Raw genomic sequence first — 16,734 nt, 5'->3', positions numbered from 1 at the left:
GCTTTAGTTTCAAAAGCTTAAAAGTCTTCTCACTATCACAGCTTTGATTAAACAACACAGAGATAAAGACACAGCATTCACAATAAAGCCTCATCATCACCTCATACTCATTAACCAGACTTGACTTGAACAGACTGGCTTGAACAAAAAAAAAAGGTGAATCATCAACTGATCGTATAGAGAGAGAGAGAGATAGTGTTGTGTGTCCTTTGATAGCATATGACAAGGCTTGCCATGAAGAGTTTATTTAAAACCCCAGGATATAATAAATTCAACACACTGCAATTAAAACAATTCAAGAAATCGTTGTATAAATAAGTTACTTTATTTAAATAGTCTGGTGTGGAAAAACTAAACCAAATACTGTACATTTTAGAAGTGCATGTTTCCTCAGCAGATGAAACAAAGTCAGTTAACATTAGCCTTCACACAGAAAATATCCAAGTCATTTTGTTGGATGGACAAAACAAGTAGTTACTGGTCTGATAATGTCAGGATTATAAAAAGACTAGGCTTTAACTTCATGATAAACGGTAAAATAAAATAAAAATAGCCATTTACACCAAGTGTCCTGCAGTTGGACACCAAACAGCAAGGCAGTGGCATTTCTGCCCTTGTAACAGACGTGACCAAAGAAGAAGAATAAAAAAAAAACAATAAAAAACAAATGAATTCATTTTCACTTAGCAAAATGCAACTATAAGTGACATTCTTTAAAAATCAAATGATTAATCTATTTGTCACATCTGAATGGCCAAAAAAAAAAAAAATTCTTAAATAGCAAAATGCATTCTTCACATGAAAGGTAGAATACTAACCCCTGTGCCCAGACCTTTCCATTTATGCCACTACATTAGTACTGGGTCTTTTTGGTCATCACGCTTTTCACAGGTGTAAATCACATGGCATAGTCCTCGACCAATAAAAGCAGCTCTTAATTATCTGTAATTCAGGTGAGTACTATTACTAATACTAGTCTTGTCATTTTTCAACAATATATGAATTCATACTGTTGGTGTATAATGTCTTAATTGGAAATAAACATGCACATTTACCATTCCATGTTACAGAGAGGAAAAAAATAAAAATAAGACCAGCTTATACTCTGGTAACACAGTGTTAACGGTGTAACAGTTAATCCTATTCCTTCATTAGAGGATCCTGCACACTCTTATTTAACAATACAGCAAGGAAACAGTACAACAAGGAACATGGACCTCAATAAATAGGGTGGCATGATTCGAGGGAAGCAACCCAATTGTAATTTAAAATGCATTTAAAAAAGCTCCAGGTTTGCTGTGCTAATCAATATGACTATAATAATAACAACACAAGCAAAACAAGAAATATTGCTATTGTAATAGCTCACTGTAAAGTATAATGTATTCATTACTAATAGTCTTTTTTTACAGAACAACTTTAAAATTAAAATACTAACATTTATGGCTTAATTTAATGTCTTAATTTCTTCTTTTCAACTGTTAAACCAGCTACCCTAGATTTTGTTTTAGCAGAAAACCACAGGGAGACTGTAAAACCCCAACTTCGGTTTCATTTTGATTAATCGTGCATCTGTTCCAACAAAGGACACTTTCAGAGCTGTTCTGTAGTTTCCAGCAGTGGTAAACCAATTCTTTTTGTTTTTCTTTGTGTGTAGTCCAAATACATACTTATCCAAAACTTAAACAGACCATTAATTCGTAACACTGAAGAATCAGTTCAGTCAAACAACATATCAGTTTATGTCCAGCCTTTCTTATTTCCATTTTAAACAAGCAAACAACCAACCACTCAGTCACTAATAATCACTAGGAGTCCGATTCTTTGAAAAACCTCTCAAACTTGTCCAAGTACCCGGGTCGATGAGGGAGGAGGAAGTAATGGGTACTGCTGACTTTCTTCCCATCTTCCATGATGGGCAGAATACAGGGGCTCCGGGGATCTGGCAAGCCCTCACAGCTCTGCTTGTGTTGAGCCTTACTGACGTACTCCGGATAGGGAGCAAAGCTCTGAGTAGGAGGCATTACCCCATTGACATAAATCGGGAGACTTTTTGGACTAATGGCACGTGGTATGACCTGAGAAATGGGCTCCCTTGGTGGCACTTCAGGAGGTTTGTCTGCATCAAAGTCACTTGTTGATGGCCGCCTGCTGTCTGTGCTTTCACTGAAGCGAGGACGGATTGGGACACGAGGCGGGACTTCGGGTTTCTCCTGCGGGTGGCTGTGAGGCGAACGGTGAAGGCCGTTCGGTCTGAAGTTGGTGGCTTTATAGGATCCGGCAGGGCCAGAATTGGAGCGATGCAGCCGGCGCTGGGGTCTGTCTTGGTTCGCTGTAACCGTGTGCTCCCATTGAGGTCCTGCATGATACGCAAAGTTTATCTGACCTTTCCCCCGAAAACTGCGCCTCCCTGGCAAGCCGTACTGGAAGGACGGGGTTTTAGGCACCAGACATTGGCTCTCAGATGTGCTGGAGAAAAACTCCACCTCATCATCTTCTGCTTCATCAGAAGACAGGTCGCCTATGTCCGGTAGGGGTGGGAGGGGTTTAGTTGTTCTCCTGGGCGAACAAGGCGGTATGTGTTCGTAAACAGACAGTTTCTGTAAGGAAGGAACCACCTGGTCTCCTGCAGGTGGGTGGCACTGAGAGGAAAACAGCAGCTGTGTAGAATTTGGGGTCTTGGGAGTTAGACATGGAGAATAGGAGCCAGACATCTTTCCTGGAAAAAAAAAGAAAAGATTTAGCACAAACCCTTGAAAACGGCAGCTCATTTAAGGTATTTTTTCCAATGACTCCATCTCTTAAAATGGTGTCAGCCTCAACACAGAGTTTATCAAGGGATTCACTTATCAGCAGAGCAAATGACAATTGTACACTTCCTATAACCTTCTGCGCTTCCTGAGAAACATCCGCAGCAGGCTGCGAGAACAGAGGGTGACTAGATTGTGATATAGTTGATAAAATTCAATATCAAGCGCTCACTTACTTTCAAAGCCCACGTTTGCAGAGTTTTGCTGATACATTCTCAAGCTGTGGTCCATGGACTCCGAACCAAATCCAAAAAACAGCCTACAACAGACAAAAAAAAAAAAAAGGAAGGTGTCAATTCTGGTGACTGGAGAAGTAGATCTCGCAATATTCAACACAGCCAGTTGAGCTGAGGACCGCAGCTCACACTCACTTATCCATGGTGTGGTGGTCATTGTGTTGATCCCAGCATGGTTGGGCTGAGGCCATAATGTAAAAGAGAGTGGAGGCTAGATCAGGCCCGTGGGGGTCTCCACCTTCCTTGAACCTGCAGAACTCATAATCCAGCCATGGGTAACCAAATCAGGCCTTCTATGCTCCACCTTTCCAACAGCAATGGGAAAAACTGTATGAAGAAAGAAAAAGTTGTTTTAATATACAGTAGTTGATAAGAGAAATTTTTATTGTCAATTTTTTTTTTGGAAAAATGGTAGCGGAGTTTGATAAGAGTAAGATATAAGGAACCTTGCACTAAATTGATCAAAAGTGATAGTATCAACATGTATGATGCTACAAAAGATTTCAATTTCAAATAAATAAACATATGTTTGCTCTGCTTGAGCTTGAATGCTTCTGTTCTTTATATTTTTGTTTACACACGTTTTCAACCAAATAAAACCTTGAGATATAACTTAACTTTGTTGTAGAACATTGTTGTGCATAATGTACATAAATCATGACAAAAACTTGATTATTAAAAACATCTTTCTCATTAAACCTAATTTAAATGAGTATTCTAATGTTCATTTCTTTATGAGCCCATAAATTGGAATACAATATTTTTGAAAAATGCACATCCCTAAAAAAAATATTAAAGCATGAAATAAATAAATAAAAATTCCACACTGATATTAAAAAACAAAAACAAAAAAAATAGTGTTTTTTGAGCACCAAATCAAAGAATGATTTCTGAAGGATCATGTGAGACTTAAGACTAGAGTAATGGCTGCTGAAAATTCAGCTTTAGCATTAAATTAATATATTAACATAGCAAATGGGTTTTCATAATACTATTTTATAAAGCAATGAACGCCCTAATTAAAATTAAATTACCTATTTAAAAAGCACAAAAACATTACGCTACAATGTTCTTTGAAGAAATGGGTTGTCTTGCAAAAGACACACGTGACTTCAGATTATTTTTTTAATGCAGTTTTTCTATTGTTATACATGGGCAGGCAGATATAACAAACAGCTCAGCTATGAAGCTGCGGTGATGCAACATCAGTTCTTTAAGACATTACACCAAAACACAATAAAGCATCTGTACTAGAAAACAAAACCATTCAGTGAGAAATGTGCTGGAATGCCTGGGTGCAAGTCAGAATGTAATCAATGAAATACCCATGCAGGCTCCATTATGCAACTCATCACATGCTCGGCCTCTGCTTTGCCTCAGTCAAAACCGTGAAAGGCAGAAACTAACAATCGACAATTCTCCCAGTAAAGACCTCCATGCAGATGCGATGCTAAAGCATAAATGGTTCTTTGTGTGTTTGCGTTGGGAAGAGTGCCTGTGCATTTTCAACATCAGTCAGCTCTTATCCGTGAGGTTAAAGCCTTTCCATAAAGGCATGAAAGAGGTGTGAGGACGTCACCAGCGGGGGCCTGGGACAGCAGCCAAAGAGGACATACTGATCCACTACTCAGAGGAACAACATCTACTATGATATAAAGCATCCACTACACAACCTAACACCACATAACAACACAAAATTAAGCTTTCAATTTTCAACACAGAACAGGAAATAAATGCACTTTTTACAGTAGTTTCTGTTTTTAATCTGGCCCAAACAAAGTGTGGTTAAAATAAATAAATTAAAAAATAATAATAATAATAATATTATATATATATATATATATATATATATATATATATATATATATATATATATATATATATACATACATACATACATACACACACACACACACAAGCATATGAAACCTTGCAAGCAATGTGGAACTAGAAATTTAGATATTGTCATAGCATACAAACATTCATAATTTGTTGTATGTCTAATCACAGTCCATAAAAGTCTACCAAGTATCAGAAAAAAAGACCAGTGTTATCTTGTGTGTGTGTGTGTTAACATTCTGTTAAATTGGATATTAGCCTAGATCAGATTATATCCCTGATATCATATTATTCAGATAGGAAAATATTTGATTGCAGTGCATTCATATTGTACTGCATTATATTATATCATATTATACATTTTACAAGAAAGTTAGCTTTTATTTGTTTTTCAATATGGCTGTTTATTAATATTTTAAGAAGTATTTATCTTGGCTGAAAAAAAAAGTAAATTATAAAGATCTATAAGTACTATATGCTGGTGTATGTCTCTAAACTTTTTCACTCAGTAATTTTTATACTTCACTGTACCTCATCTTAATTCTTCCTCCTAATGATATAATTACATAATAATATATGCAATAATATCAACGCCCATTAGACACTCCCACTTAACTAAAGATATTTCAATCCCCTCTAAAACAATAGGCCTAAGTGACAGACTGTAAACAAGAAAGATCAACACCTAAACAAAACAGAAACATACAGTGGATACTTTGATTAGATGTATAGCTAGTAATTAATGTTGGTATGCAATGATAATTGATACTTTTATCTGTGCATTGCTGGCGGGGTTCAAATGCGAGTAAATAAAGAAATAGGTAACAGAAAAGCAGAATCAACTGGAGGCACGAGGCTGTTCAGGCGCGCTCGCGATGAACCAATAACAGAGGACGTGCACGAGTTCATTGAGCTGTGGTCAATGATAAACTAGGTTACTACAACACAGGACAGATCGTACTCAACTGGTTGCAGTCTTGTAAACAGTTCCCTAGAGTGACGTAGGGCAGCTTGTAAAATGCGAAATTGCAGTGGAAATAATAAAGATCATTCTGATATGTGGACAGGTTTTCTACATCTATTTCAACACACACCCACTGACAAACCCTTTCTGACTCAGGTGCGACTCATCTCGTACTATATCCCAGTCCAAAGAACAGTCATAATCGGAGTTGCACATAAACTGAATTGCACTGAACATTTTGACATATTCATCTGTATGATGAATCTAAAAACATACGCAACTTTAAAATATTTAAAGCTAACGTTACTTACAGGATAAATGTTTCGCAGGGTTATGTTTATAGGTGCTCTCTTATATCCAGTTCAGTTTAGACGAGTGCTGTCAGTAATCCCGGAGTATCTTCAAAAAACTTACACAACAATAAATTAAACAAAACGCACGTGTAATAATATATTCTACTGCTCTACTTGGCGCTTTCATCGCGGAAAGCAGCGAGCTATAAACTATTTATAAGGACTGTTACGTCAGACGTAGGCGGAGCCCACTGTCTTAAAGGCGCCGTTTTGTGCGACCTTATATGGCTTGTGACAAACAGCACGTTTTGAGTTCACGCGTATTTAGATATTTGACGTAAAACGCAGCAAGTTTCCCTGTATTGGGAAAATTATATAAAATTAAAATTTCAAATTCAAATAGGTATAAAGCCATGAGAACTTGAGATAAGCTAGCAATAAAGTAACATTCTTATTATGTTGCATGTTTTGGAGGCTCAAATCCAGTGTTGCCATGCCCATTTATTATAATCCACTTTGGGATTATTTTTTTTTAGAAAGCACCGGCTCCCTATTAAAATGTGTATACATTTTAAAACAATGCTTATTACATATATAGCCCTGAAGGCTTTAGTTCCTCAGTTCTTGAGCAAGGTCTTTTAGTCCTTTGTGTCACTGCGATCTCAAAACCATGGCCATTTGATAATACCTAGAATATTAAAATCGACTGAGGGTGGTAGATTATTTTCCTATATAGTGCCCAAACTCTGGAACAGGACTTGCTGGCGTTGTTCGGGAGGCAGACAAACTCTGTCAGTTTAAATTTAGATTAAAGACGCATCTCTGTGACCTGGCTTACAGAAATGACAAAATGTAACACATTATCACAGTTCTGTAATTAAAATCTGCTAATTAATTCTGCATTAATTAGGTCAACTAGAACCAGGAACACTTCCCATATCACTCGATGTACTTATACAAAGAATGGCATCTGCGCAAACATTAGACTGTTTCATTCTTATTCCGATGTCACTGTAGCCACTCAGACCCAGTATCCAGATCAGATGGTCACTACAGGCATCCAGATCCAGTGTGTACTTAGTCCAGATGGTGGATCAGCACCTAGAGACGAACCCGGCAGCCCCGAATGTCAGAAGAGACCACAGAAACTAGATGACCCCCAGAGACATCCCCTGTGAAGACCTCGTTGGCCATCAGCACATATTCTCTGCAAAGACTACGAGAGCCAGACAAGATCTTTGCACAGTACTGTCTTGTGTTGCAGCCTGGAATTAAACCACCCCTATATTGTTTCATCTGTCCAGAGGAGAACTGTCCCTGACTGAGCCTAGTTTCTCCCAATGTTTTTTCTCCATTCAGTCACCAATGGAGTTTGGGTTCCTTGCCACTGTCACCTTTGACTCGCTTGGGGACACTTAATTTTTGGCAATATTGTCACAGACACTATTGGAAGGTAACTGAACAGAGCTGGATGTTGACATTACTAAATCAAGGATAAACTGACTTGAACTAAAAAATGGACTGTTTACTGTTGTCCTCTTTTTAGAGCTTTTTAAGAATTTTGTTTGCATTACTGACATTTTGCATTTACTTGCATTTTAACTGTTTTGACACCATCTGTATTATGTAAAGCACTATATAAAGGTGACGACTTATTTCATAAAGCCCAAATATGGCCAGTAAGGCTGCCTTTTTTGTAAACATTTTGTTACAGAAAGATGCAGTTTATCGAATTAATCAGAACAATTATATTAAGAAATATATAAAATATAATAAGTATATGCAAAAACTGAAATCACATTTTGTAAGGCAAGTTGCTTATTGTGTGATTTTTCTGTCAGACCAAATATTTGTTTTCTAGAAAGATCTGGCAACACAGCTCAGATCCAGATTGCTGTTTCTTTAAATGTTCCACATACACAGGCTGCATTCAGGAGGTACATGTGGGCATGTCTAGCTGTCATAGCATGTGGGCGTAGAAAGTGGGGGTGTAAGGGTGGAACTTTCTGTGGAGGCTGATCGTTTCCGCTGGGTCTTTCTCCCATATAGAGATGTGTGGTCTTGAATCACTGTTCTAGAACGCAAACAACTCTGAGGCTGTTACAGACAAGGATTTTACTAACGTGTAATGAATCACGTCCACTCCGGTCACAGAAGACGGCTTCACGTAATCCATTAATAAGACAGAATCAAACCTTCAGACTCAGACACACATTTCATGCTCTCTTAAGAGAGTGAATAAATCACTCTGACAAATCACATATGGGAAACAGAGTCACAATCAAATACAGCACGCTAACTTAACAGATGAATGTTTGAACTATAAATCATTGTGGAAAAACACTCTGCTCAACAGCATGCTGATGTGCAGTTTGTGTCCCTGAAGCCTGTGATGATTGTTGAGAGAGGCTGGAAGCCACAGGGGGACTGAACTCCAAAGGAGAGGGTCAATTCATTTCCTGTCCCTGGTCCCACACAGCTGCTGATGCCATGCAACCATCAATTCTCATGCCATGCATGTGAACAACGTCCTTAGATAACTATATCAAAGTTGACCCACAATACCTCAGGGTCATTTCAGAGTTTACAGATAATCTTTGTTATATGAAATTAATTCTAACACTGCACAGTGAATCATATGCAAAATGATGACATTGTTCATCCCTGCCTTTTTGTGGCAGGAACTAGTTTATAAATGTAAAAATAGTAGGGAAGGTCACAAAAACTTCAAGAAATCTTGTCTACTAAAAAAAAAATTTTTTTTGTCATTTGAATGTGTCATTGTATGTTTCTTTTTCTATTTTAATTCTGTTTTCTATTATTCAGATCCTGCTTAACTTAACATAATCTATAAAATGACACACAATCTCTGCAACACCTTAATTAACAGGAAATGATTGTGGTTTTATTGATCAGGAAGGAATTAACTAAAAATATCTTGCCAAAATCAGTGATAAGTATAAATGACACGTGGTCTTGAAAATATATAACCAAAAGCCTTTGTTGTAACCTATGTCATTGTAGTTCTATTGTAGTATTTATTTATATATATATATATATATATATATATATATATATATATTCTTGCCAAGGAAACATTTCTAATTTCTTTTTAAGTTTAGGTTTTTATTTTAGTCCATCTGAAATATTTATTTTATTTCATTTCAGTTACAGAAAACAATTGTAACAGTGTTAATTAGCAATAATAGCACTGATTATAATGTATTTGGAGTCACAAAATATAATTGTGAGCAGTATCCAACATTGTAACCTTGAGATTTAACCAACATCCTGTGAAAGCCATGAGCAATAGGCACCCCGTGGGCCTTAACAACCCCAAAACCATTCTTGAGAAATAGATTTTCTGGAATATTGGGCCTTCCTGGGAATGAGCTGTGGGTGTTTGGTGAACATGAAGTGCTCTCAGGTAGGCGAACAAAGTGAAGAGCAATTTCTGAAAACCACAAATGATTTCTACAGGAACTGTCTATCTGAATGCTATCTCCTGATGCAAATTCATCCAAACGCCAAATGTACCTATCTAACTGCTATTTTAGCCATGCTTATCTGATGCACAGCACATGCATTTGGCGTACATGGAGGAATTGCATGCCATAAACTGTAAGGCAAATGTTTTACAAGGATGACTGCTCTCAGTGCATGTTTTGTCAATTCACAGAGACCTTCCCTTGACATGCATCTTTTCACTCTCTGTTCTGGATGTTCCGCCCGAGTTCTCCACAATATGAATGATGGCAGGCTGAGAATCCTTTGCAAGTTCACTAGAGAGCAATAGGGAAGTAACAAGCAGGTGACTGATAGTATTTCCTCTGTCCTGATTACGTGCTCCAGAGATACTCTTTATCTCTAGAGGCAACTGAAGAAAACAGCTGAATGGAAATGACATTATAGCATGGGAGGAGACCTCTGCTTGAAAACATCCACATACTAAATCGATAAAAATCTGATATTATAAAAAAATAAAGTTCTTATCTGCATCCTAAACACTTTGATCTCATCTCTGGATATGAGATGTGCAAAATCTATTTTTGTTTATTGTCGTTTCTGTTCATGTTTTACTTGTTGATAGCAGAAGGTAGTCTGTCAAACACTGTAACCATTACTTTTACCACGTGACTGAGTTAGTTTATAGGTGGAGGAACCTGACAGGGCGGTTGAGTAGCTTTCTCTGTTGTTGTTTTAATGGGTCATGGTGGCTCAGATCACCCACTGCATTTTTTCTTATGAGTAAGTCTCTTTGTAAGCAAGCGCTGCAGTGAGCTTCACTCGGTAGGCGGGGTCCCCTGTCACTCCATAGCACCACTGTACTGCTGCATCTCACACAATCTAAACAATCTATAGAAAGAGATAAAATCACTGAGAGATTCAAGAATTACTGGTAGATAGACTTACATCAGAATATGTTACATTTGTTTAATGCATGAACTAATATGTTGTTATATACATAATCAGATGTTCTGCAAGATTTTTATTTATCCAGAGAAATTAGTATTTATTCAGCAAGAACCGAATAAATTCATCAAAGTGACAGCAAATAAATGCAAAAACTGTCAAAATGTCAAATACTGACACGGAACTGAAGAAAGTGTTGAATAAAGTTGTTGTTTTTCTTAGTGCACAAAAAGTATTCTCGTAGCGTCATAAAATTATGGTTAAACCACCGATGTCACATGGACTATTTTAAGGATGTCCTTACTACATTTCTGAGCCTTGAATGTTTCAGTCGTGTTGCTGACAGAAAGCTCTCAGATTTCATCAAAAATATCTTAATTTGTTCTCCGAGGATGAACGAAGGTCCGACTGGTTTGAAACGACAAAAGGGTGAGTAATGACAAAATTATCATTTTTGGGTCAACTATCCCTTTAACCAGGATCAACGAAAGGGTATCAGAAAGAATATGTTGTAAGAAAGTGTTACTCATTGTTATTTCACGCATGATGAAAACATGTCGTAAGACAAATTATACCAAAGTTGGAAATGTGAATAGTCCCAAAGGTTGATTTAGAAATATTTGCATTTCATCATGTTCTGTGTATAGAACAAAGGTTGCAGTGATGCGTCAGGCTGCCATATATGCATACCACTCAAAACTCCAGCAACACACATGAAAAAGGCCTGTTAACGTATAAAAACATATTGCTAGGCTTTTAATATTTAATAGATAAGTAGTATAAATCCGTACAGGAGTTTCTTCAATAAATCAGCAGGTTTACTGGAAGCGAGGATTAATTTCCTCCGTCTCTGAGTCACTTTAATGTGACCTTGAGTGGCGAGAGCAGCTGCATGACAGTAAGTGCGGCACTATCAATCATGACAAGCGGGACCAAAGAGCAAACGGAAGTATAGATGTGTATTTTTATACCAAAGCAGCTGCTCGTACAAAAAAGTGCTGTATTATACAGATAACAAAAACACGGGGCAAAATGCTTATCTGTCCCCCTTTTCATTCAAGTACTTCAGCTTACAAAATCACAACGGCCACTCTCAAGAGGAGTCTGGGACAAACACACACACAAACACTGAGCTCCAGTCACACAAAAACAAGGGCATCCATTCTCAAGTCACGCACACTTTCCCAGGATGCTAAGGGAACTCAGACAAAGGGAGTCTTTTAATTGAATAAGTGTGCTAGGAAGTAGCAAATGATTTGAGGACAAAAAACAAATGATTTCATGGTAACAGAAACTATGAAAGGCCATTTAAGCTGGATCGTAGAAAAGAAATAGGTAATCACTGCTGTTTGCCTGGGATACGGCAATAGAAGGACGGGTCACTCAATTACCCATGGTTCCAGGCAACAGAAAGGGCATGAGGTTTGTTCACCCAGAGGGGTGGCTTCCGCAGAGCATTGTGAAGAAAAGACCAGCACATTAATCTCCTTCAAAAGTGCCTTTTTTTCTTCTTTAGGCTCAGAGATGAATACAAAAGAGGTTGATATAGAGGAATAAGAAGAGAGAACAAACTTCCATGGATCATTTTAAGGAATGAGGGATGTGTTTTGACTGCTAAAAAGCACTAACTTTATAGTTAAAGCAGTATCCTTATTCATAAAACAACATCTGAAATCAATTTTGTGCTTTTAAGCACATTTACATTAGTATCAAGGCATCACCAGATCAACTCTACATTGAAAAAAATAGCAAATAAATATCATAACTAAAATAAATAGAATAAAATAAAATAAAATGAAACAAAATAAAACAAAATATATACAACTTAAAAACCCCACATAATATGCACATAAATTGTACCATTACATAAATTAAAAAAAAAATTAAACAAAATAAAATACAGCATTTATATATATATATATATATATATATATATATATATATATATATATATATATATATATATATATATATATATATATATATATATATATAAACATAAATTCTATACCATTAAATTAAAAATGAAATCAAATAAAACATTAAAATGACATGATCCTGGTGAAATTGCATTGTAACCCACATAACCAGTGTGGAATAACAATTAAGCTCTAAATCTACAACAAGACTGATAGAGCGATGGAATTTCTGTAAAACAATCATTCTTTTTTTGTTTTGTTCACCAAAGTAGCATATTTACATGATTTCTAAAGGATCATGGGACACAGAAGACTGCAGTATTGGCAAAAAATTTTATCTATCATTGAAAAAAAAATAATAATAATAATATATATTTATTTAAATATATTGAATTAGAAAATATATATTTAGACTGGCTTGAGAAAGCTAACCTACTGATCTGCTACTTAAACTAATTATTATTAATTTATTTATTCTTAGACCAAAATTTCTGAGTGCAACCCCTAGAGCTTCTAATGTTAGTTTAAATTATAATAAAATTTCACAATATTATTTTATTTTTATTTTTATCAATTAAATACAACCCTGGAAGCAAATGGACATTAAAAATCATGCTGACCATACTGTTTTGCTTATGTCTGAAAACCAGAAGAGATAAAAAAGTGAGAGCAAGTCATTTGTGGAAAGGAGTATCCGGTTGTAAATACAGAAGCGGTCTGTCTATTCAGACCTACAGATTTCCTCTGAGGTCCCAGCCATGAACTTGTTTTGGAATCCAGGAGTCTGCTGCTTCCTCCACGTTTTTCAGCCAGCACTCACTTCACAAGCTACATCCTGTGACTCACCATATCAGAGTCATGTTGAGCAGTTACAGTTCCTGGCCCAGCTTTTTCCTGATTCCATCAGCGTGACCTACATTCATCAAAAGAATAGAATCTGAACATCACTCACAGTCTTTCAGGATGCCACTCAAAGATTTAGACCATGGGTCGTTTTTGAAGTTCACTTTTTCCTTGGCATTCCTCTGACTTACTGTTCATCAAACCATAACCTTTATAACTCCCACTCAGCAAGTTTTCAGAAAACACACACTGCTTCCCCCAACTGACCACAAAGGAAAACAATACTTCTGGATGGATAGTTTGCAGTTTCAGCTTCCTTTGTGAGAGAAAACATGATAAGAACCATTTCATCCCAAGAGTGGGTTATTCAACAGTTTAAGTTTAAAAACAGGATTTCTCAACCAAGTGCAGTTTTGAATGACTTTTTCACCAGATACAAACCCCAGTGACCCTTGCTGGGTATGAATATCTGTGAACCAGACTGGAGATTTTATCGCCATACAAATTACAGTTAGGAAACATTCATAGGTGTACAACTTTTAAAAGTCGTGCAACTCGGTACGTCCTAATGACATCACTAAACCTAGATAACTAAGCATATCACACAGCCCTTTAAGAATGTAATTGTGCTTCCAAAGAATAAAAGCCTGCCTTTTTCTGAGTCAACAGCTGTATATTATGAGTCACTAGATTCTCAAGCTGAGCTCATAATGATGATGCATGCTGGTTTCAAGTGGAAATCATTTGCTCTTAGCTTTGGCCTGGCTGATCAGATTTCATAGCAAAAAGAACATATTCTGTTGGCTACTGCTCACACCAATAATCGGATCCATCTGGCAATGCTCATGTTAGAGGTGGGAGCCAGCTGTCATCCGATTCATTACACAACCAGTGAGTTCAGTGTTCACCCTCCCTCACAGTCATAACGAAACTATGCTTGTTTAAAAGTGGCCAGTGTGCAGAGTGACGCAATGTGGTATATCCTGTATTTTAGACATTGTGGCAAGAAGATAGCATTTCTTTGACATTCTGTGAGTCATTTTGGGCAGAGGTATCAAAATGCAGTTAGGTTTATCCCCTGGCTCTCTATATGAGAAAACAAAATAATGACTTCAACAGAGGGCCTTAACCACAAAGCTTAAGAAAGAGATATAATCACATTTCATGAGCTCTACCATTTGGACTTTCTGTGACTAATTTCTGTGCAATTCATTTAATTGAAATCGACTTTTTAAGAATGGTTTTACATACACTACCACGTCAAAATGTGAGTCTGTAAGATTATGCTCATCAAGGCTGCATATATTTATTCACAAATACAGTCATTTAAATCATCTTAAAATACTATAAAAAGTTTATATATATATATATATATATATATATATATATATATATATATATATATATATATATATATATATATATATATATATCTGAACACCACATCTAAAACTTTGCTTTACAAAATCCTATATAAATATAAATATAAATATATATATATTTATATATATATAGGATTTTGTAAAGCAAAGTTTTAGATGTGGTGTTCAAAAAGATATTCTTAGAGTGTGTTTTTTTGTTTTTTTAAGCCACCATGAGTGTCAAATACAATGATCTTGTAATCTGTTTAAGTAACCTGCCCACAACCAAGATAACCCACCCACAAAGTCATCAAACTAACAAGGTTTGGACAGACTGCAAGGTTATGACACACTACAGCTCACTGTGACACGCCACCTCTCCTCAGTTTGAAACACCATTTACATTCAGTGACTAATGTAAAAATTACTATTTGTTATATAACTATAGATCCTTTTATTAGCACACCATTAGAGTTTGTCTCCACACACACACCATCATTTTAAATAGCTAGAGATCTAGAGTATAATGTATAGAGGTAAAAATAAATAAATATATATATATATTTTGTCCTAAAAAAAAACATAGGCTTCTGAGCATATGCAGACAATCTACTTAAAGGAATAGTTCACCCATTCACCGCATTTTAACTTAAACCATTGCTTCTGTTGCTAAAAAAATATTGTTTTCTCTGGTGAAAAAATAATCTCATCTGAATCAGGAGGGATGAACAACTCTAAAACAGTGAAAACAGTCCACAACAGTCTTAAACATGTCAGCAGATTATGAAGTGATAGAACAGCAGTGGAGTGGAGTTTATGGACTAGCATTTTGGCCAGAAGTGACATTTAAAAGTTACAACAATTTCATTATTATTATTTTTTTTTTACAAACATGCAGCTCTTCGAGTCACCGGATATTAACTGGTCAGATGGAGTCGTGTGAATTACTTGTGGATTATTGTGATGTTTTTATCAGCCGTTTGGACTCTCATTCGGACGGCACCCATTCACTGCAGAGGATACCTCAAGTAATGCAATGTTAATTGCCATTGATTCAGTAAAATGCATAATTTCTTCTCAAAGTCTGGATGGCTGCTAAAATAAATAAATACAATATTACTAAACCTAAACAAAAGACCCATAATATGATGATGATTTTTATTGAGATAATTAATAATTCCACAAAATTCATTTTATTACATGGGTACATATATTTAAGTTAAACACAAGAAATGTAATTTATCTGAATAAAACAAAAGATGATTTATTTATTTACTTTCTTTGTCATTCCAGCATCTAGGGCTACATTCATGGTGAGAGTCAGTTAATCCATACACAAATCAATTTTTATTATTCATCTGTGGAACACTTTGACCTAATATCCTTTGTAGGACAGTTCCCCCTTGTGAGAAAATGAGCAAATAGATGTTAAACCCCTTTACAGTCATCAAAGAGCTGAAATCTTTGAAATCTTATGTTTTGCGTAAACATATTTCCTCTGTAAAAATTCCAAATTCCATGTTCATTACCTGCAACAAATAATATATACACATATATATATAATTTTTTTTTACTTTGTTGACAAACATAAAGGGAACATCATTACTGATTATCTGAGAGGCAAGTATACAGAAGATTCAATACTACATATTTTTAAGTATTTTATGCTCACAAAGAATGCATTTATTTGATGATAAATATTGTAAAATATCATGACCTTTTAAAACAGCTCTTTTTCTACTTGAATATATTGTAAAATGTGTTTTATTCCTATGGTGTCAAAGCTGAATTTCCAGTCTTCAGTGTCACATGATCCTTCAGAAATCATTCTAATATGCTGATTTGATGCTCAAGAAAACAAAGTCAAAACACTTATTATCAATGTTGAAAACATTTTATTTGAAATAGAAATCTTTAATCATATAAAAGTCTTTATCTCGGCTGAATAAAAGTATTTTTTTTCTTTTATATATATATATATATATATATATATATATATATATATAATATATATATATATATATATATATATATATATATATTATATTATCTGCAT

At 35.7% G+C, this 16,734-nt stretch overlaps 1 protein-coding gene across 1 annotated transcript; it reads right to left on the bottom strand.

The window, feature by feature from the left end:
* Positions 1–303: 303 nt before the first annotated feature.
* Positions 304–6,342, bottom strand: LOC113068848 (ERBB receptor feedback inhibitor 1-like). The gene is made up of 4 exons (XM_026241708.1): positions 6,161–6,342; positions 3,182–3,373; positions 2,987–3,069; positions 304–2,719 (listed from the first exon to the last, which is right to left on the bottom strand). The coding sequence occupies exons 2-4, from the start codon at positions 3,235–3,237 to the stop codon at positions 1,809–1,811; spliced, it is 1,050 nt and encodes a 349-aa protein (XP_026097493.1). The 5' UTR covers positions 3,238–3,373; positions 6,161–6,342; the 3' UTR covers positions 304–1,808.
* Between the last annotated feature and the right edge of the window lie 10,392 nt (positions 6,343–16,734).

The sequence above is a fragment of the Carassius auratus genome, unplaced genomic scaffold (genome assembly GCF_003368295.1).
Source record: "Carassius auratus strain Wakin unplaced genomic scaffold, ASM336829v1 scaf_tig00000254, whole genome shotgun sequence".
Taxonomy (NCBI): Eukaryota; Metazoa; Chordata; class Actinopteri; order Cypriniformes; family Cyprinidae; genus Carassius; species Carassius auratus.
Note: the sequence above shows the minus strand (reverse complement) of the source record. Positions and strands in the feature narration are given on the sequence as shown.

Bases quoted from the DNA above. Each gene is read 5' to 3' on its own strand.
- LOC113068848 (XM_026241708.1), bottom strand. From the start codon at position 3,237: ATGGCCTCAGCCCAACCATGCTGGGATCAACACAATGACCACCACACC. The intron at 3,070-3,181 runs GTGAGTGTGAGC...TGTCTGTTGTAG, and splicing joins GACCACCACACCATGGATAA to GCTGTTTTTTGGATTTGGTT. The intron at 2,720-2,986 runs GTAAGTGAGCGC...TTTTTTTTCCAG, and splicing joins TGCAAACGTGGGCTTTGAAA to GAAAGATGTCTGGCTCCTAT.